The sequence below is a fragment of the Sapajus apella genome, unplaced genomic scaffold (assembly GCF_009761245.1).
Source record: "Sapajus apella isolate SASKATOON/1434 unplaced genomic scaffold, GSC_monkey_1.0 scaffold85, whole genome shotgun sequence".
NCBI classification, from domain to species: Eukaryota; Metazoa; Chordata; class Mammalia; order Primates; family Cebidae; genus Sapajus; species Sapajus apella.
In genome coordinates, this window is record NW_022437025.1 from 7,067,549 (window position 1) to 7,090,043 (window position 22,495).

Below are 22,495 nucleotides of genomic sequence, written 5' to 3' on the forward strand. Positions count from 1 at the left end.
CAGAACTTCAGCACCTTATCCTGGTGCTCAGCACTTGTGGGAACTCCACAGAGGGGAGAGGTGTGTGCATGGGTGAAGGATGAATGGCTGAGTGAAATTTATGTTCTGTAGGGCAGTAAAGTTGTTCTGATAACTCTTTACCATCAGGGTCTAGAATGCATTTTTCAAAGCCCTCATTTCTTATTTGTATGTAATTTTCCCATAGCCTTTGTTGCAGGCAGGGAGGTTAAAGGTGTTAATTCTCATGTTTCTTTTCTTGTGTATTTCTTATAAAAGGAAAAATCATATTTTAAACATCTAGAAAGATTATGCTGTGAATTTTAATTAGGTGTATTTTCTTGATTTTTTTTTTTATTGACAGGAGAATGTGGAAGAGTTAATGGACTTTTTCCAGGCTAATAAGAGGTATCACCTGAGTAAAAGATTTGGCCACAGGGAGTATCTGGTCCAGAACCTGCAGTCATCAGAGACCCGTGTGCAGGGCCTTCTGAGCACTGCTGCAGCCCAGGTGACCCACCTCATTCAGAAGCATGAGAGGTACCATTTACTACCATCCCAACAGTGCAAACTGTCTTAGTCTGTTTCCCGCTGCCGTAACAAAATACCACATATGGGATAATTTATAAATAGGAGAGATATATTTGGTTCATGGTTCTAGAGGCTGGGAAGTTCAAGATCTAGCGAGGGCCTTCTTCCTTCCTCATAACATGGTAGAAGGGCATCATGTGGGAGGAAGTGCATGTGTGAGAGAGAAAAAGGGGGCCAAACTCCTGTGATAACTAACAACAGAAATGGCATGAATCCATTCATGAGGGTGGAGCCCTCGTGACCTAATCATCTCGTAAAGGTCCCATCTCTTAATACTGTCACAATGGCAATTAAATGTCAAGTTTTGGAGGTGACATTCGCAGCATGGCACAAGTGAACTGCCTCACACAAACCTTCCTCACTGGAAACCTGCACTTCTGTTTATTCAGCGTGTGTGCTGGCTGTTCATCACTTATCATTTCTTTCTTTTTTCTTTCTTTCTTCCTTTTTTTTTTTTTTTGAGACAGAGTCTCACTCTGTTGCTCACACTGGAGTGCAATGGCATGATCTTGGCTCACTGCAACCTCCGCCTCCCAGGTTCAAGTAATTCTCTGCCTCAGCCTCCCAAGTAGCTGAGATTACAGGCGCCGACCACCACACCCAGCTAATTTTTGCATTTTTAGTAGAGATGGGGTTTCCCCATGTTCGCCAGGCTGGTCTTGAACTCCTGACCTCGCGATCTACCCTGCTCAGCCTCCCAAAGTGCTGGAATTATAGGTGTGAGCCACCATGCCTGACCACTTATTATTTCTTAAGAATTATCTTTTTGTAAAAATCCTTAGTGTTATAGAATTTTAAAAGCATATGCAATAGTCTAGACAAATGTATGAGCCCCTTCAGCAGGTGTTCACTCATGGCCAATTCTGATGTGGCTATACATCCCCACCCTGGATTATTTTGAAGCAGAATCCCAACAACGTGTTCTAGAGAAATCAGTGACGAGGCCCACATCAACCATGTGATGGAAGAGCCCACTTCTCTTTAAGATCTAGCACACTGCTGGCTCTTGCATTCACCTTTGACACTAAGAATAAATACAGAGATGCTTGTCTCGGATTCCAAGTGGTTTTCTAAGCAGCACCTGGGGTTCCATGTGGTCAGGTATATGGTGGTGTCACAGTTCTAAGTGCCATCATCTGCCTCTCTCCAGCCTTCCTTCTCAGCTATTCTTTGTGGTGACTTAATTGTAAACAACAAAATGTATCCTTTTCAGTTGTAGGAAGCTCTGAAATGAATAGGGACATGACTATAAAGTGGCTTTCTTATAATGATATGTTGTTTTACTGTAGTTCTGCTACTTAGGTAATCTTATTGGGACTTTGCCCCTCTCCTGCTCTGTTTAATGAGGATTCGGTGAGGTGCAAATTATGCAAACACTCCCCACCTAAAGATGCTAATGAATTTATCACTGCAATTTACTTGACATTCCTGATTTTGATTTGCACTCAAGTGAAAGAACCAAGTTTTTTGCCTTGAATTGAAGGGCCCACCAGCTGGTTGTGAGCAATCACCAGGGAAAGATGTTTTATCTCTTATTTTTAAATTCTATTTTAAAAGACCTCATTATATTTCTAAAGCATGCATCTACTACTGATTCCTTCACCTGTTCATTCCTTCAAGAAACCTCCATTGAGAGTCTTCCCTGGGCCAAGCTGAGGACTCAGCCCACGGACGCAGGCAGTCTAGGAATGATAGTGGTAATGCTAGTGGCAGAGTGTACTCGTCAGGGTGCTCCAGGGAAACAGAACCAATAGGATATATAAACATATAGACAGCATCGTCTCTTGTTTCCAGCTTACCATCCAAATAGCTTCCTATACAAACAGGAACTAGCTCAAGTGACTAGGGAGGCTGAGAAGTCCCATTGTCAGAAGTCCCGGCTGTCTGCAAACTGGAGACTCAGGAAAGCCAACAGTGTCATTCAATCCAAATCTGAATGCCTGAGAATCAGAGGAAGCTGATGGTGTAAGTCCCAGTGCAAAGGCAGGAGAAGATGAGATGAGAGGTCCCACCATAGCTGTAAGGCAGAAGAGAAGGGACAGATTCCTCTTTCCTCTGCCTTTGTGTTCCATTCAGGACCTTGGCGTATCGGATGATGCCCGCCCATGCTGGGGAGGGCCATCTGCTTTCCTGAGTCCACTAATTCAAATGCTGATCTCCTCTGGAAACAGGCACACCAGAAAGAACATTTCATCTGGGCCGATCAAGTTGGTCCATAAAATTAACCGTCACACAGAGTATTCCCTGTATTTGCCTCTTTGACTTTGTTCTGTTCTTGGCACCAGGATTTTTAATCCCCCATCTCCCCTTGGAAGCTTCCATCTGCACCAGACTGGTCCTCTCAGATGCTTCTTTCTCCCAGAACTCTTGCCAACTTCCACCCTAATGATGCCTCTCTTGTGTTGAGCTTTCTCTGCCCTTCCTCTGCTAGTACTTGGGTAATGTCTTAGCTGCCCATTCTCCTAATTCTTCTGGAGGGGAAAGATCTTCTGATTCAAACCAAACTAATTTGGAGATGACTGTTCATGTACAATAGCAGTTAAGCTGCAGGAGAGTTTGGAGACCACATTTCTAACTTTACATCTTTTCCATCTAGAGCGGGGTACCTGGATGAAGACCAAATGGAAATGCTGTTGGAACGGGCTCAGACAGAAGTCTTTTCAATCAAGCAGAAGCTGGACAATGACTTAAAGCAGGAAAAGAAAAAGCTCCACCAAAAACTAATAATTAAGAGAAGACGAGAGTTGCTGCAAAAGGTATATAAGGCATGATACTATTTATTCTTCCCATAAGCACTTGCTAATACCCATCAAGTGCCAGGTACTATGCCAGCCATTGCCACTGGTGCACTAGGATCAGAAGGGCAGCTGTGCAGGCATCATGATGTGCCATCTAGTGTTGATTGGTAGTGACTTTTTGGAATGCTGTGTTTAGCAGGCGCTGCAGTAGCATCCAGTTCTTCTCCAACCCCAGCATACCAGAGGGTCATGGTAGACTAGTAATGTCTGCATAGGCAAGGGAATAGGAGTGCTGGTTTGAGTGATTAATTATGATGATAGGTGTTAACTTTTATTGAGTGCTTACTTAGCACTGTGCTAAGTGTGTTATATAAGATATCTTGTTTAATCTTTATATTAACTCTATGAGGGAGATACCACTGAGTTGTGTGTTGGGGGGGGTCAGGGTCAAATATCTAGTAAGTGGCATGCATGGCATGCATTTGGAGTCTCTAAGAATATGATGAGGCTGGAGTGTGCAGAGGGACAAGGGTAGGGCCTGGAAGGGAATGCAGTACCAAGTCAGTGGGGGCATGGTGTGCCAGGCTAAGTGGTTACCTTTCATCCAAGGCCAGTAGGGAATGTTAAGGGGTCTTCAGCAGGTGAGAGAGAGAGACCAGACCTGTGATTTAGGAAGCTGAGGTGAGCAGCATGTAAGATGGAGTTGAGGAACCTGGGAACACAAACCCCATGAAGTCTCTGGTACTTGACCAAGTGTGAGCAGATGAGGGCCTAAACTGACACAGAGCCCTGAGTAAGGGGGGTAAGGACAGGTTCAGGGACTGTATGGGACATGCTGGATGACACCCAAGTAGTTGATTGTTACTATTTGCAGGGAGGAGATAAAGAATAACTTTCAAATTTGGTCAGTAGAAACTCTGCTCTTTATTACCAAGTTTGGGACCCAAGTGAAAGCCATGATTCTGACCTTGATCACTGATGCACACCCCATCTTTGAGCATCACACCGTTCATCTCTGAGCCACTGTTTAAGGGATTAAAACAGAGGGTCCAGGCCAGGCACGGTGGCTCACACCTGTAATACCAGCACTTTGGGAGGCCAAGGCGGGTGGATCACGAGGTCAAGAGATCGATCCTGGTCAACATGGTGAAACCTCGTCTCTACTAAAACTACAAAAAATTAGCTGGGCATGGTGGCGCATGCCTGTAATCCCAGCTACTCAGGAGGCTGAGGCAGGAGAATTGCCTGAACCCAGGAGGCGGAGGTTGCGGTGAGCCGAGATCACGCCATTGCACTCCAGCCTGGGGAACAAGAGCGAAACTCTGTCTAAAAAAAAAAAAAAAAAAAAAAACAAAACAGAGGGTCCAGGGCTTCATTTCCCTATGGTCTCGATCCAAGGTCAGTGTCTAGAAAGAAGGATGAACTCCACATCCTATAGGAGATTCTGGCAGTCTTCTGTGAAGGTTATTTCTTGTAGCTACTTTTGATAAACATTATGAGTGGCCCAGAATTAGGATGTAGCTCCACGATTGCATCCCCACTGTTGAGGACACTGTCTGACACCTGGTAGGTGCTCAGTACATATTTGTAGAATGAATGAATTGACACTCTCCGGTCACCAGGACCCATGAACGTGGGTTATGATAGACTAGTAATGTCTGCATGGGCAAAGGAATAGGAGTGCTGGTTTGAGTGACTAATGATAATGGTGGGAACTAACATTTATTGAGTGCTTACTTCGGAAGAGCATCTTATGTTCTTTCAAAGTAGAACCGAGACTATCTGTGAACCCACTGTTATAAAGAACACCATAATGGACAGCTTTATGCAGCTCAATTTTTTCCCACTACAGGGGCCTTTGCTCCTACTGTTCTTTCTCCCAGGAAGGTTCTTTCCCCATTTCTTAAGCTGATTCAGATGAGACCTCCTTCCTTAGGTCTCACTTAGATCTTCTTCCTTAAAAGCTTCACTGACCTCCTCATTTAACTTGTCTCTCAATGATCTTAGCTTTTTGGTTCCCCCTTTATAATATGACACGTTGCAGCTCCCATGTGCCTAGCATATAGTAATAATACTAACAGATATTTACTGGCATAAACTACTCTGTGTCAGGCACTTTTCTAAGAGCTGTGCATGTATTACATAACTCACATAATCCTCACAACTTATTCTGAGAGGGAAGTCCTATCATTACCCTCAGCTTACAGTTGGGAAATGGAGGCACAGAGAGGTTAGTATACCTGCTTTGGGTCACTCAGCTTGTGAATGGTGGAGCCGGAACTGGAACCCAGGCAGTCTGCCATCTGGGCTTTACCTACTCAATAAATACCTGTTCAGTGAATGGTGAATGCATAAGGGTTTCACTGTATTTTTTTTTAAACAATAACTTTCTAGACCTGACATGGTGGCTCACAGCTGTAATCCTAGCACTTTAGAGGCTGAGGTGGGTAGATCACTAGAGGTCAGGAGTTCAAGAGAAGCTCCGCCAACATGGTGAAACCCCATCTCTATAAAAAATACAAAAATTAGCTGGGCATGGTGGTGCACACCTGTAATCCCAGCTACTGGGGAGGCTGAGGCAGGAGAATCGCTTGAACCCAGGAGGCTGAGGTTGCAGTGAGCCAAGGTCACACAACTACACTCCAGGAGGGGTGACAGAGGGAGACCTTGTCTCAAAATAATAAAATAAATTATTATTTTTTAAAATTAGCCTGGTGTGATGACTCACGTGCCTTTAATTGCAACTACTCGGGTGTTTGAGGCACAGAATCGCTTGAACCCAGAAGGCGGAGGTTGCAGTGAGCGGAGATCTCACCACTGCACTCCAGCGTGGGTGACAGAGCAAGATTCCATCTCAAAAAACAAAAACAAAAACACAAAGGAATGACTTTCCAAAGATGAGATTGTTGGGGAAAAGTCTATAAACGTTCTGTGCCTCCCGCAATAAAGTCTTGCAGCCAAAAGGCTGTACCTGCCAAGCCCCGCCCCCACCTAATTTTCTTTTCTGGAACTGGGCCAGCACCGGGAGCAGCGGAGGGAGCAGCTGTCCATCGCCGAGGCCTTCCAGGCGGCCGAGGATGCCGGCCAGTACCTGCGCCAGTGGAGGAGCCTGATGGAGGAGCACGGCGCCGCCCTGGAGGAGCTGCAGGAGCGTCTGGACCAGGCCGCCCTGGACGATCTCAGGGCCCTGACCCTCTCGCTGTTCGAGAAGGCCACCGACGAGCTGCGGCGCCTGCAGAACTCGGCCATGACCCAGGAGCTCCTCAAGCGCAGCGTGCCCTGGCTCTTCCTGCAGCAGATCCTGGAGGAGCACGGCAAGGAGATGGCCGCGCGGGCCGAGCAGCTGGATGGGGAGGAGAGGGACAGGGACCAGGAAGGTGTCCAGGGCGTGAGGCAGAGACTGAAGGACGACGCTCCCGAGGCGGCCACGGAGGAGCAGGTGGAGCTGAGACGCTGGGAGCGCCTGATCTTCATGTGAGTGCCTCCATGGGTCCTCATCACCTCTCCCCACCCCGTGGATGCTGGGGAGATTCCTGCCCTGTGGTTGTGGGGGTGGCCAAGCCTGAGACACCTGGCCCCAGACAGATGATTGACAGCGTTAGTGAGTCACATAAACTCACACCCCGCAGGGAGGACCTCGCATGTCAACGTCGCATGTCACGCAGGACCTATGAGGATTGAGCAGAGGGCAGAACAAGGGCCGTGGGCTTTGTAGTGAGGAGAGGATGGGTGGCCCCTGGCTCCCAGGGGAAAATGTGATTGGCTTGTCCAAATAATTCCCTGAGCTGAATAATTCCAGGGAGCTACTCAGGGATAAATGGGAATGTGCTGGTTTCCTTAATAGAAAGTGTCCTCTGGGGAGGGGACATTATCCACAGAAGCAGAGTGGGAAGGGGAGCGTGCAGTGAGGCCATTCCAGGCCCTGCTGATTTCACCAGGCTCGAGGCTGCACATGATCTTGGCCTTCGTTTTAGTTATTCCACTGCACTGTATCATCTTTTCACCTGGCCCTTTCATCCCTGGTCTATTTCTTGGGCTATGTACCTTTATTATTATTATTACTGTTATTGTTATTATTTTGAGATGGAGCCTCATCCAGTCACCAGGCTGGAGTGCAATGGTGTGATCTCGGCTCACTGCAACCTCCACCCGGTGGGTTCAAGTGATTCTCCTGCCCCAGCCTCCCAAGTAGTTGGGATTACAGGCAAGCGCCACCATGCCCAGCTAATTTTTGTATTTGTAGTAGAGATGGGGTTTCACCATGTTGATCAGGATGATCTCAATCTCTTGACCTCGTGATTCATCCACCTCGGCCTCCCAAAGTGCTGGGATTACGGGTGTGAGCCACCATGCCTGGCCATATCTTTATTATTAATTCAAGAACCATGTAATGACTTCCGCTTCCTAGTGGGATGCAGTGGACCACAGCTAACACTCCTCTTGCAGTAACTAGAAAATCATGGATACATTTATTTTTATCATTTATTTTTTGTAGAGATGGGGTCTCACCCTGTTGCCCAGGCTGGTCTCAAATCTCTGGGCCCAGGCGATCCTCCCACCTCAGCCTCCCAGGATAAATCTCACAAGTAATTTTTTTTTAAGACATGGGAGGGTGGTGGAAACAGTGAAGACAAGTTGGAGTCAGATTCCAGAGGGGCCAGTTCCACAGTCCTCTACTTCCCCGAAACGTCTCCCAGCTCTTTGTGCACGCCGAGATTTGGCTTAGCCCAGGAAGGGAGATAGAGGCCAACAGAACTTTTGGTGGTTGTTTGGGGCTGGCATCAGATTGGAAACTGGAGGGGCCTCAAGCATGGCCAGTGTAGAATGACACATGGGCAGGAGAGGCCAGAAGTCCCAGAATCACCACTTACGTTGGAGCAAGTTGTTCAACCTCTCTGGGCCTCATCTTTCCCGCTTGTAAAATGAAGACCACAAAAACTAAATCAAAGCATTTAAGGTGCTTTTGACAGTACGTGACACTATCAAGTGGTTTGAATGTGAAGACGATGTTTTTGTGAGAGCCTGGGCTCCCCTTGGACCCTCTGATGGGCATGGGACCTGCCTGCAATCTCCTTCCTCCCTTGTAGACGTTGTCTCCTAGCATCCTGCTGGCCTCAATGGTTTAATGCCCTTTCCTTCCCTACACAGTTTTCATCCCTGGGTCCGACCTTGCCACCAGGAAAATAGGTCCCCAGGTGTTTGCAAAGAGTGATATTATCTTGGTTTGCATTAAGTGACCTCTGGCCCTTCCCATCTCTCTCTTTTGTGATTCTGACCTCATTTATTTTTTAAATCTTTGTTAGGTTTTGCTTTCTTGACAAGGAAAACAAGATGCTGTCTTCTCTTAGTCCATGCAAATCAGCTCCTTAAGTGCCATTTCTTATTCCCATGAATTGCCCTCTACAGGATTTATTCAGCCTAGTCTACATTCCAGGAAATTCTCTTTTCATGTTCAAACCGGCTTTGGACTCTTCGTAGCAAGTGAATTCGCTTTGGCATTTCTATTACCAACTGGTCATTTTCTTCAGCTTCATTTGGATTCATTTTGCAGGGAGTATTACCAAAGCCACTGCTGATTTAGCCATTTAATGGGGGAAAAGAGAACTCTCACTTGGCTGTCAGAAACGTCTATGATTTTTCCAAGGGTTAAAGAGGATCAACTCAATGCACACAATGTGAGTCTGCTTATATACTTTGTTTATTTAAGATTCTAAAAGGTTGCAGCCTTTGTTTCCAAGGCATTATGCAGAAATGGCTTTGCACAATAGACCTGAAGCACATTTTTAGCAGCTTTCTGATTTCAGCCAAGATGGGGTTGCTGTGAAACTGGCTGGCTAAAGTAGGAATTAGTGAGGAATATCTTTGCTAGAGAAAGTGTATCTTTGAGCCTTCTTTCCTAAGTTCTTGTCTTGATTTTAAACTCCTTTGGGGCAAAGGTCTCGCCTCTTGTATTTCTGTGTTCTCTTGGCACCTACGTAACAGAGGATCAAGACGAGACTGCTGAGGGCCGATCTGGTTTGAAGGTGGCAGGAGTAATGACAGAGTCATCTCAGAGCTGCTTTCACTTTGGGTTCCACGTAACCAGCAAACAGCGGGGCAAAGGCTTTGCACTAGGGAAGTTACAAGGGAGCTGTTGCAGTTTCCAGAGATTGCTTTAAAAATCACTGGGCCCCATGAAGTGAGGAACCCAAGATGGGTGTCACATGACACGGGGTCAGGCCTTCAGACTATTTTCAGCAGGGAGCCCGCATGGTCTCTGAAGGTCTCATTCCCTTTCCCCAAGAGTCCTTTCTAGCTGAGCCACAGCCCCACATTCCCACATTGAGATCTGGGTATGGTAAGCCTGACTCTGGCCAACCACCTTGGGTGTTCTACAGATAATTCTAAATTTTAAAGCATCTGTCAATGTTGGATGTATTGACAGAACATCCAAACAAAGCTACAGAGAATCTCTGTTCAGTGAGTAATTCTGTCCAGACTTTCTGAGCAGATTTTCTTTTACATTTCATGGGTCAGAACCAGCCCCCTTGAGGCTGAGAAAGCAATTGTGTAGCCTTTGTCTCCTTTAGGGCTGTTGGCCTCACTAGAAAGGAAGAGGGACTCTTTATCCATTTTTTTTTTTTTTTTTTTTGGTCTGGAATTTGGTGTAAGGAGCAGTAGTGATGTAGGTCAATGCATTTGTTTCTTAGCACTACCATAACAAAGTACCACAAACTGGGTGACTTAAAAAAATAGAAATATATTCTCCCACCGTTCCGAAGCGTGGAAGTCCAAGATCAAGGCATTGGTAGGACTGTGCTCGCTCTGAAGGCACCAGGGGACAATCTGTTCCATGTATTTTCTTAGCTGCTGGTGTTGGCGGCAATCCTTGGCATTCATTGGTTGGTAGACGTCTCGCCCCAATCTCTTCCTCTGCATCAGATGCCTTCCCTGTGTGTTTGTCTTGTTTCTTATAAGGACACCAGTCGCACTGCATGAAGGGCCCACTGTGTCCCAGTATAGCCTCATCTTAGCTTCTTAATTACGTCTGCAAAACCCCGTTTCCAAATACACTGACATTCACAGGTCCCAGGTTAGGACTTGAATGTATCTTTTTGGGAGCCACAATTCAACCCATAACACGAAGTCCCTCAGCATGGTTCCCAGCATGGAATCGGTTTTCACTGAATGATAGCTGTCAATCATCAACCTTCAGAACCAAGCACAAGGGACTCCCATTTCCCTGACCTCCTTGAGCTCAGCATTGTGTCTCTCCTCTGTCTATTGGTTCTACATAGAGAATGCTCCTGACCAGGCCGCAGACAACACTTTGTTTTCATGTCTGTTTGTGAAGTGAGACCAGGTTATTTGCAAGGTCATGGGCACTGGAAGGCCTACTTCCTCCTCAAAGACACCCCGATAGCCTTGCCTTGCTCATTTCTCATTCTTAGCTCCAATACGATGTCCTACGCAGCATAGCATGCATTAGGTAGTTAAGGAACGCCCGTGGCAGGAATGCACGATTAAAGAGCCAATGCTTTTTCTCCAGATGTGGATTTGAGGAATGAGCTTTGCATCTCTGGCTTCGCCACCCCAGCCCAGCCCCCAGGCTTTCTCTGTGTAAGAGCGAATCTCTGTTCTTCCTTCCAGGAAGCTCTGCTCCTCAGTCTTCTCCCTGTCTGAAGAGGAGCTGCTCAGGATGAGACAGGAGGTCCATGGCTGCTTTGCTCAGATGGACAGGAGCTTGGCCCTCCCCAAAATCCGGGCCCGAGTTCTGCTGCAGCGATTTCAGACTGCGTGGCGAGAAGCAGAGTTCCTGAAGCTGGACCAGGCCCTAGCGGCCCCCGAGCTGCAGGTAGGTTGGACGTGTCAGTTGCCTCTTGATTACAGAAGCAGGGCTGTCTCCCAGCTGCTGACCCTACAGGGTCTGGCCTCCACCACCCTGAGCCCATCTCACCTCACGCTCCCCTATCCTCTCCTCTCTGGCTGTGTTAGTGTCCAGCTGTTCCAGGAATCTCCAGGGCTGTCCCAACTTTAAAGTTTATAGTGGACACCACTGGTGCTGTGCCCCAATCCTGACGCCTGGGCTGTTGCGCCATCCACCAGCAGCCATAAACCCTAGTCTCACCCAGCCACAACCTTCTCCTGATGGAAGCTGCCTTGCATGAGATATTACTTGGTCTCTCCTGACCCCTCCTCCAGCCACAGCTAATGACTGACTTTGGGTACAAAAGGCCTTTCTGTATGGCATAGAGGAGGGATGCTCAACTCAGCTCAGGTGGGTCAGGGAAAGAGGGGCTCTTGCACAGGGCCTTAAAGGATGATGACTGGCAGCTGCCTTTTAGTGAGCAGCTACTATGTGCCTGAGGGCAGACAACTCTTTAGTGTAGTTTTTGCTCCAGAGCCCCCAGGGACCAGTTTAGGCTCGACTTTACCTGAGACCACAGCCTTGCTTGGCTCTCCCCTTTCCTGTCCTGTTCCCTTGTTCCCCGACAGGTTGATCCTAAAGAGACCTCCTTCAGGAAACTGTGTACACGTAATCCCTGCCTCAGGCTCTGTTTCTGGGGATCCCAACATAAGATGTGGCCTTCGAACTTCTGTTTTCTCTGCCACATACATGCTTTGTAGTCCATTGAGGTCTCAGCTCAAATGCCACCTCCACCAAGAAGCCTTCCTTGGGCACCTGCCTAAAATCACCCTCTCCCTAGGCATTCTTTATCACATGCTGGTTTCATGATTTTATTTATCATTATCTGAAATGTGCTGGTTCCTTGATTTCCCCATGGTCTGGGCTTCCACTAAAAATAAGCTCCCCGGCCCATTCACCACTCAAGAGTACCAAGTGCATAGTAGGTGTGCAGTAAATTTTGTTGGCTTAAACATCCCACTAGCCAAGCACCAGATGTATGCTAAACACTGGGGCTTCTCTTATGATAATAATATGTTGAGGCTGAAAACATTAACATCACTGAAGCTTACCTGGTCTCACCTGAAGTTCACAGCAGTGCTAAGAAGTCAGTATGATATCCCATTTTACAGATGAGAAAACAGCTGCAGAGGAGAAGTGAGTGGCCCTATTGGAAGGAGTGAACGGGGCTGGGAGCTGGTGTTTCCTGACTTTAAACTCACTTCTTTTCCTTTAGAGAAATAAAAAAAACTCAGACATATTCTTTCTGAATATAAACCAGTGCATGCAGAAACAACTTGGAAGCTCTTATATTCTTTTAAATTTTCTTATGTCCTTTTTTTTCCCTGTTTCTTTCTTACAAGGATATGGGAGATACAGCATGTGTGGTGGTTCAAGAGTAAGGGATACATGATCAAAAATTCAAATATTTTGGAGCAATAGGGGAAAATAATTTCGACATCACCGAAATGAGGGGAGGGAGTCCATGACCCACTGCTTCCCCTGCTTTGAAGCTGGTGAGTCCCAGTGGAAATGAGGTTTCTGCCTTCAAAGCCGCCCAGGGTGCTTGGTTTTCAGATGGAAATGGCTTTGGCCACTGCCTCAGAGGGGCAGACGTCATCTTCCCTGTCATGAAGGCGCTAGCTCCACGTGGGCCAGCAGGGCCAGGCTTTGCACAGATGGAGCGGCAGCTCCCTTCTCTTGCTCAGTCCCCAGATAGCAGCAGAGAAGGTGGCAGGAGAGCCTACTCCCGGTTTCCTGAGCACCAAGGCCTGGGGGAAAATAGTTGTTTTAGTCTTCATGTTTTCATCTATAAAATGGGTGGAATGAGGGCGTATGGGGACAGGTGGAGCAATGGCAGTGTCAGCGGGTGCTTAGTGCATTCCGCATCCCTTGGCTGTCCTCACCCTCCTGTCACGTCATCACCAGGGAACCCCCACGTTTCTTCCCTGCATACTTCTCTTTGATCTAGACCCATAAAACAGATAATGTCTACTGTTCAACCTCATCTGCCGGTGGTCCCCAGTGCTCCCAGACCATTCACAGATGTGAGTTTCTAAGGCACTTGCAAACTCTAAAGAGATGTGCAGGTCAGACTCACCACCCTCTTCCTTCAGCACTTTCTGTGGCTCTCTGGGCTGGGACACAAGTTCCAGCATGACCTCAAGGCTCCCTGTGGCCTGGCCCCTGACCAGACCCGTGCTGGGAGAGCCCTCAGGGGAGAGGGAAGGTGGGGAGGGGAATCCTGACTTGTAGCATCTGCCCATTTCCCTAGTGTAAAACCTCCTGTCGAGGCCAGTTTCAGGTTTGACATCACTGCCTGGGAGTTGCAGGCTGGGCTCCCTGCCCAGCCCTCTTTAGGGCTATTTCCTTCCAGCCCCAGTCTATACCCCGGGCTCCGGGTCCTGCCTGCCAGCCTGACTTGCCTCCTCGTATCCTTAGTTAGTTTTCATCTTTTCAGATTGTTTTCTCCACTGTCATGGAAGCATTGCAAGAACAAGGACCTCGCTCGTTGCATCCCCTTCCCAGAGAGGCTGACGGCTCTGAGGTCCCACAGCTAGTTAGGAGGTGGACATGGGTTGGGTCCGCTGTGTGACTCCAGAGCTGAGGTTCTGCCCACCAGACTCCCTCTCCTCCCTTTGGTGGAAAGAGCCCACCAGAGTGTGTGAAGACCAAAGGCTCTGAAACTGAGCTCCTTCCAGAAAAACATACCTCTCTCCTCCCCTCTGGCATAAGGCAGAGTTTTTCAGTTCTGGGAGCTGCAGAAACTTCTCTTGGGCTGTGAAGCCCGGCGTGGGCTGCATGGACTTGCTGGGGATCACCTTCTTACCAGTGTCTTCCCCGACCCCTCTCCAGCCGCAGTCCAAGGCGAGAAAGTCGCGATCCAAGAGTAAAAGCAAGGGAGAGCTTCTGAAGAAGTGCATCGAAGATAAAATCCACCTCTGTGAGGAACAGGCCGCTGAAGACCTGGCTGAAAAGGTCAGACTTCTGCTTCACCCGCCGTTTCCCTCTGCACATGGCGGGGCTCATAGCTGACACATTTGCAGGCACACAGAGCCCCTGGGGGCTGTGCTATCCCTTTCCACCCAACCACTCATTCGCTCAGGTGCGATGGTAAGAAAGAGTGGGAAGACCCTCCCCCTGGGCCCCGCCCCAGTGCCTTCTGCCTGGAACCCTCTCCCTCTACTTCTCAGCCTGGGGATCTCACAGTATCTTTCAGGCTTCAGCTCGGGTGCTGCCTCTATTGGCTGAGCACTTGCTATATTTGTGCCTGGCTCTGTCCTGGGGCGTATGCATCTGCCGTTTCACCTCCATCACACTCCGTATCTCTCACACTCTCCTCCATGCTCCCACAAGCTGACTGGGCTCTTCCCTCCAGCCCTGTTTTTTTGTTTGTTTTCTTTTGAGATGGAGTCTCGCTCTGTCACCCAGGTTGGAGTGCAGTGGTGTGATCTCGGCTCATTGAAATCTCCACCTCCCAGGTTCTCCTGCCTCAGCCTTCCGAGTAGCTGGGATTACAGGTGCCTGCCATCACGCCCAGCTAATTTTTGCATTTTTAGTAGAGATGGGGTTTCATGATGTTGGCCAGGTTGGTCTCCAAACTCCCCAGCACCCTGCAATGGGTGGATTCCCAAGAGGAGTATGTTCCGTGAATTATGCATGAAGCCATGCTTTAGAGCTGCTGGTTTGTTCTTACCTTCCATCTATCTCCTTTTTCTAGTTTCTTTTGCTTTTTTTTTTTATTTTAGTGCTGGTGTATTTCTCAGAACACAAATGCATGATCTCATAGAAACTGCTCTGGGCACAGTCAGTGTCTCCTATCAAGTGTGTCCAGGTTGTTGATGTTTTAAGGGACCCGGAAAGTGGCAACCGTATTCCCACCCAGCTTCTATAGGAAATTGAACAGTAAGACAAAGATTAGGCAGATAGAGGCACAATGTCATCTTCCCTATTGGTAAAGGCTAATTCAAGAGATATACATCAATGTGAGAGCTCCTAAACTACCTGAGAATTAAACAGACTCCATAACCCAATCACAGTATCACTAGGAGGTTCCTGGGGAGGGGGGCACAGCCTACACCTGGGGAAGCAGAAATCGGGGTCCCAGAGAGAAGCAAGAGAGGGAAGCCAAGCTGTCCCAGTTTATTCCCAGCTTACAGCCAGAAGAGGAGAGAGCTGGAGAGAGGGCAGGTGTTGTGCACATTGAGCTCCCGGCACAGGGAGCAGATCGCCACACTTGGGGGTGGAGGGGGCCTTTCCCCCAGGACCAGCTGCTTTGTGATCCTCTGTTAGAGGCGAAACCCACCAGAGTGAAGGTGGCTGTTGTCGGAGAAGAGCTGCTCGTGAAGGGAAAGCTGGGGTTTGGTTTGGCAGAGGGAATGTGTATCCAGGACCGTGCCGGAGGCCACGGTGCACAGAGGGAGCCCAGAGGGTTGAAGCCCTGTGACAAGGCTGCTTTTCTGGAGTGCGGGGTCCTGGCCAGGGAAGGGGAAGCAGCCCCGTGGAGGAACCTGCTCAAAGGCCAGGCTGAGAAAGATGGGTGCCATGTCAACAACACCCTTGCAGCAGAGTCACAGGATGAATGTCTGGGGGAGAAGGTGATGCAGAGGTGGTGACCCATGGGGACATCAGGTGCAGACAGCACCACTCCCACCCAGCGGCTCAAGGCTGGACCTCAGCATCCTCCATAACCCTTCCCTGGCCCCTACCTCATCTCCTCCTGCTCTGTCTCATGCTTATGTCTAATCCATCTCCTCCTGCTCCCGGCCTTGCCAAGCACCCTTTCTGCCGAGTTGCACGCAGTGGGCTCCCTACTGTTTCCTGTTTGTTTCCTCTTCCTTCCAGTTGATTTTCCTGCAGCAGCGAGCGTCCTCTTCCTAAAGCCCAGCTCCGATCCCTTACGGATCCCAAACCAGCAGATCCATCTCCTTTTTTGCCCAAATTAGTCATTTTAATAGAAGGAACTCAGCACATTCCTTCCTGTAGTTTTTTTCTTTTTCTTTTTTTTAAAAACCAATCAACCTGAAATAATTGAAAGACTCTGCACCCAGTTTTTGAGAGTTTATCCAAGAGACAACCTGGGAATTGCCATCTGGGAAACAGACTGCAGAGAAATGGGGTCAGCACTCTAAAGCTAAAAGTTAAGGTCTTCATTATATAGGAATAAAATAAAAAGATTTAACAGGATTACACCATTTTCTCTACAAGTCTGGCTTTAAGTTACAACAGTTTAATTAGTTACAGTTTGTTTTCTTTTCTGTATGGCTTGTTTTCATTTCCTTTCCAATTTAGAAGAGTATATTTAACATTCCATCTTGGCAAATATCATACCCATGAAGTCTGTGTGAGAGGGAAGAGGGAAGTGAATCTGTAAGGAAGATCAACAGTGCAGAGGAAAGGGGTCTTTTCTGGCACCCTTTAGTCATTTACGGCATTTTACAAAACAACATAGGCTGGGAAGAAGGCTAACCTGTAATCAGGGAAACAAGAGTTCAGCTGCGTAGGTTACAGCTGCCTGTCATGTGACGCAGGCCCTGTAATCATGTTCCTTTAAGGCACCCAATAGTACAAAGTTTCAGCAACTTAGGTATCAGATTACTTATTTTCACAACCGTTTACATTTTCTCTTGGTGGCAAGTATAAAATATTGTTTTCTTTGCCTTTTAATTTTTTTCTCTTTGTTTTTGCTCTGTTCAGGATTTTTGTTTTATTTCGAAATTTGTAATGCTTCATATCTTTCATCACCCCGTTTCTTTCTTAGTTTCTTTCCATTACTTTTTGGTTTTTAATTCCAATACTCACCCTCTGTGCAGCGTCTCCTAGTTTACACTGGCATCCTGGTTCCATGTAATTGGCTGGAGATACTAGTTATCACTTCATTCATAGCATGAACAAGGATCCAAGGCAGGTGGGGAAGAGACATCTGAGGATGTCCGTGGTGCAGAGGATACACACAATGACAGCCTGCCTTGGGAATCCTTGTGTACTGGGTCATCCCAGTACTGGGTCATGCCTTATCCAGTTGATGCATGAGGGGCAGCATCACCAACGGGCTGTATAACTTGTTCAGGACCATCCAACTCATAGGTGTGACCTTTACAACTCAAAGCCATGTCTATTTGGATAGGAAGCATGGGTCTTTCCAGCTTGCCCATCTTACCTGCCACACAGTCATAGACACCTAGGGAAGTTCCACAAAAGGCATTTGGCAAAAAAAAAAAAAAAAAAAAAAAGAAAAGAAAAATAAAAGAAAAGAAAGAAGGAGCAATTCATAACAACGACCAAGAAGAACAGGGTGCAAGAGTAAAGATCGCTGAACCAGCTAGGTGAGCTCAGCAGGTGAGCAGAGGTATTCACGGGACCGGGATGGGGAGGCGAAGGGCGCTAGAGGTCTGTGTTTCCCGGAGGCTGTTTCGGCACCCTTCCCTGCCCTGAGCTCACCTCTGCTGGTTACATTTGGGGCAGACATTTGTTCTACATCCCAGCCCACACACACAAGCCAGACCTTTCACCTGGCCCTGGGCTGAAGACACAGCCATCTGCTCCAGCAGTGGAGGAAGGACTGGCTGGTTCTTGCTCCCTAAGGTGTTTCCCAGGGTGATTTAGATTTCACTTTTGTCTTATGCACTGATTAGAGAACTTAAAAAGTGATGGCATTGAATAAGAATGGTGCCTGCTTCCTTCGTTTGTGTTTTAGTGCCAGGCACCTTGCTAGACACTATATGTGTGTGTATGTGTATGTATTAATATATGCATAAGAGAGAGGTATAAGTACGTATGGATGTGTACATATGAGCCATCCATACGTGAGTTCTACGTACGAGTACCTTATGTACACTCATAATCCCCGTATATGCTGGTGAGGTGCACTGAGAGCTCAGTGCTTTCCATCTATCCACTCTAATCTTCACACAGCCCCTAAGAGAAGTGCCACTGTCATTAGTCTGTGAGAGATAAGGACTTGGAGGCACAGGGAGGTGAAGTGACTCCAGGGTCACAACTGGTCTTCAGACCCTGCATTCTTGCTGCATTACTGACCCATGCCTTGTTCATGACATCCTTTACCCTTCCCAATTTCCACAACAAGTAAGAACCATCAACGTCCCTGTTTTATGGATGTGGAAACTGAGTCTCTGAGAGGTTAGTGACTTTGCCCAGGATCCTGTAGCCAGGCAGTGGCAGATGCAGCACAGGAAGCAGAAGCTCTCTGTGCTCTGTCGCTGTCACACCATCTCCTGACCACATGCCCTGATCAGGACCGTCAAAGAATGTTTTCCCCAAACAATTGCAGTTATTTCCCACAGTTTCGCAATGCAGGGTGAGCGCGCCTTGGCTCCTGCCTCTGTGAAATGCGACTTGTGGCAACGGTAGCCCCCTAGTCACAGGGCATTTGCAGGGTGCCTTTCAGCTTTGGAGCAGGCTGCAGCACTTGTCTTCTTTCCTGCTAATGGAGCAGCTCCACGTGCTACGTGATCCAGGCCTCACAAAGAAAGGCAGACACGAGGCATTTGTCATCTGTGACCTTTCTGTGACAGTCCATCTTCACAGTCGGCCATTTCATTGTGGCAGGTGCCAAGAGAATAGGCACTCTTGAGTTGACAGCTTTGACATTCCTCCTGAAGTTGATCGATTATGTCTCCTAGCACTTGCATGGCAGTTGTTCAGATGTTTTATTTGCAGTGGGAAAAATGACAGCTCTCATTCTGTGAATGCTCGCAACTAAGAGTTGCTTGACGGTTGTATTGATCATTGTTTTCCAGAGAAACAGAACCCATAGGAGATAGATAGATAGATAGATAGATAGATAGACAGACAGACAGGGAGCGGGGGAGGGAGGGTGGAGATTTATTCAGATTTATTTGGGGAATTTGATCATGCAATTATGGAGGCTGAGAAGGTCCGTTGTGTGCCATCTGGAGGGTATAGAACCCGCAGACCTGGTGGTATGATTCAGTTTCAAGGCCTGAGAACTGGGGGAGCTGCTGGTGTCAGTCTGAGAGACCCAAGCCAGAGAACCAGGAGCACTTTAGATGTCCAAGGGCAAGGAGAAGACGGACCTCCCAGCTCCGGAAGAGAAATTCATCCTTTTCCCACCTTTCTGTTCTCTTCAGGCCCTGGGGATTGGATGATGCCCACCAACACTGGGGAGGGTAATCCTCACTGTCTGCTGATTGAGATGCTAATCTCTTCCAGGCCAGGCTCATGCCTGTAATCCCAGCACTTTGGGAGGCCAAGGCAGGTGGATCATTTGAGGTTGAATTTGAGATCAGCCTGGCCAACATGTTAAAACCCAGTCTCTACTAAAAATACAAAAAAATTAGCTGGGCGTGGTGGTGCACACCTGTAATCCCAGTTACTCAGGAGGCTAAGGCAGGAGAATTGCTCGAAGCTGGGAGGCAGAGGTTGCAGTGAGCCAAGATTGCACCATTGCACTCCAGCCTGGGCGACAGAGTGAGATTGTGTCTCAATAAAATAAAATAATAAGATAAAAAGATGCTAATCTCTTTCAGAAACATCCTCACAGACACACCCCAAAATAATGTTTTACCAGCCATCTGGGCACCTCCTAGCCCAATTTTCCAGGCACATAAAATTAACCGCCAGAATCACATCTTGAGAGTAGGAGGTCCCCTGGAGTCCATGAAGCTGGAAAGATGGAGGTGCATCTTGCTGACACTGCCCAAGAGGCCCATTGTGGATCCCAAACCTGGCAGGCCATGCGGTGTCCCCAGATGGACTTTAACTTCACTGTTGGGCTGCAGAGTATACTCGGACTAGGAGCGCCTGCTGGGTGACCCCTTTCTTGACGTAAATCTGCTGCAGATATCCACGCCAACCCTCAGCCCCAAATTGATACGGCCCTTGTCTAGACTTCTGTATCCAACAGAAGGGGAAAGAGAGGCCAGGAAGGGCTAGGAGAATTGTCTGCAGCCACACCAGCAGTGAGTGGTAGAGTTGGTGTGTCTGCCTCCATAGCCCAGGCCTGCGGCTGGGACTGCGGGGAGCTGCTAGGACTCTTTTGGGCTCTTGCCACTGCCTCCCCATCTCCTCCTTGCTCTCATTTTCTGTCTTTTCCTTGCCCTTCTCTGTTCTCCCCTGTCCCTGTTCTTTCTGCTTCCTTCTTTAGGGAATGTTTTGTGTGGTGTTTTCTCTGTGCTAGGCACGGTTTTACGTTTCTGCTTTTGAGATGTTCACAGTTTCAGGTGAGCAGTCAATTCTTCAATCTAGCATTTGGAAGTCTGCATCCTGCTTTCAGATAGAAAACCCACCCGACTACTCTGTAGCTCTACCTTGACTTGTGTGAGTAATTCAGGAAGATCTGTATGACTGATTCCTGGAGGAAAGGAGAGACTGACAGACAAATATGAGCCTCAGGCTGCCTACTTTTTCTTTATAGCTGGTGGATTTAGGGAGGACGGTGTCAGCTCTGGTCACAGGCAGCTATCCTGTTGGGCCGAAGTGGGCAGATCAGAAATGGGTGACTCAGCTACCAATGCCCAGTCCTTCTGATGGACCGATTACAAATGCACAGATACAGAATTTGTAACCTGGAAGACATTGGAGGGCATATACATTTTAGAATAAGTTAATCAAGTTTCTGAATACATTTCTATTATGATTACATTGAACTTACATATTCATTTAGCAGTTGCCTATCCTGTCCAAAAGGGTAGAATATTTCTTATTTTATTTGGAGCTTCTTGTAGGACCTGTAAGGAAATTGACCAGTTGTTTTGTGAGTAGGGTGATCATACATCTCAATTTGCTTGAGACAGTTCCAGTTTCCTTATCATCCCCAAGTCCCTTCCCATGAACCCCCACTTTCTCTCTCAGCTTAGGAGAGAAATCTTACGGTGACCTTATACATAAGGGCTTGTGTTTTCTTCATGGTGATTCCCAGACACAGTATAGGTTTGGCTATAATTGTGAATGATTCAATTATATGTTTTATGCTATTCAACGCTGGCATAAAACATGTAACTAATTTTAATAAGCCTTTCCAGACTCCCATATGCTATCCTAGGAGCCAGACTGTTGGCTCCAGGGTCCTAGCTCTGCCATGTTCTAGCTGTGTGACCTTGAGAAATTACTTAACCTCTCTCCACCTTAGCATACCCATCATTCAAGTGTGGATAATAGAAGCACCTACCTCCTGGGATTTATCTGTTAATTCTGTTGATGTTTTGCATAGTCATAATGTCAACAAATGATTACAACTTCGTAGCCTCCCAATTCTTAGACCTTATTTCTCTTTCTAATTGCTGTTTCAATGTCCTTATCTGCTTGTTCCACCATCTGTCTCATTTCTATTGATTGTGTTTTCTCTGGTTTATGGATCATATATTTCTGCTAAGAAGAATGGATGCTGGGCATTGTAAATTGTACGTGTTGGGTAGTGGATTCCATTGTGTTCTCTTTAATAGTGTTAGAGCTCTAACAGGTAGTTGAGTTACCTGGAATCCGTTTTACCCTTTGAAGACTTGCTTTGAAGCTCTGTTAGCTTGGGTTAAGAGCTGCGTTTAATCCAGACTAATTTATTCCCACTACCAAGGTGATGCCCTTCTGCGGATTCTTCCTGAAGTGTTACTGATTTGTTATTGATTGCTAATTTCATTGCATCTTAGTTAGAGATCAAAGTATTTATAAAGTCTCTTTGGAACGTATTGAGGCCCACCTTGTGGCTCCATACTAGGTCTGCTTTAAAATATTTGTTCTCGGGCCAGGCGCGGTGGCTCAAGCCTGTAATCCCAGCACTTTGGGAGGTCGAGGCGGGTGGATCACTAGGTCAGGAGATCAAGACCATCCTGGTCAACATGGTGAAACCCCGTCTCTACTAAAACTACAAAAAATTAGCTGGGCATGGTGGCGCGTGCCTGTAATCCCAGCTACTCAGGAGGCTGAGGCAGGAGAATTGCCTGAACCCAGGAGGCGGAGGTTGTGATGAGCCGAGATCGCGCCATTGCACTCTAGCCTGGGTAACAAGAGCGAAACTCCGTCTCAAAAAAAGAAAAATATTTGTTCTCAAAAAGGCTGAGTGTTTTCCACTGAGTACTGAGTATGGAAAAGGGAGCGTTAGGAGGTGAGTGGGAGCCAGGTCGTGAGGTCTGTGAAGCTGCACTGAGCAGCTTAGATGTTTTGAAGTAAAATCAACAAGATTTAGGCACTTTCTAGAGAATATTTGGTGGGGAGTACCAGTCGGGAGGTCTCTGTTGGTCCGTCCTCCTCTCCAAACCTCTGCTGTGGTTGGTTTAGCGGGGATGGGCCTCGTCTTAGTTTGACCTTT

The 22,495-nt window shown here is 47.5% G+C and overlaps 1 protein-coding gene across 6 annotated transcripts in view; it reads left to right on the top strand.

Annotated features, from left to right (window-relative positions):
* EVC2 (EvC ciliary complex subunit 2) overlaps positions 1 to 22,495 on the top strand; it is a 168,027-nt gene that overhangs the window by 91,513 nt on the left and 54,019 nt on the right. For all 6 annotated transcript variants that reach the window (XR_004261572.1, XR_004261573.1, XM_032254162.1 and 3 more), the window contains 5 exons: positions 362 to 537; positions 3,185 to 3,344; positions 6,346 to 6,800; positions 10,956 to 11,160; positions 14,068 to 14,190. Coding sequence is in view for 4 of the 6 variants with exons in the window: in XM_032254162.1 (XP_032110053.1) it covers positions 362 to 537; positions 3,185 to 3,344; positions 6,346 to 6,800; positions 10,956 to 11,160; positions 14,068 to 14,190 (1,119 nt within the window). In the remaining 2 variants the exon portion in view is untranslated. The remainder of the gene's footprint in view (positions 1 to 361; positions 538 to 3,184; positions 3,345 to 6,345; positions 6,801 to 10,955; positions 11,161 to 14,067; positions 14,191 to 22,495) is intronic.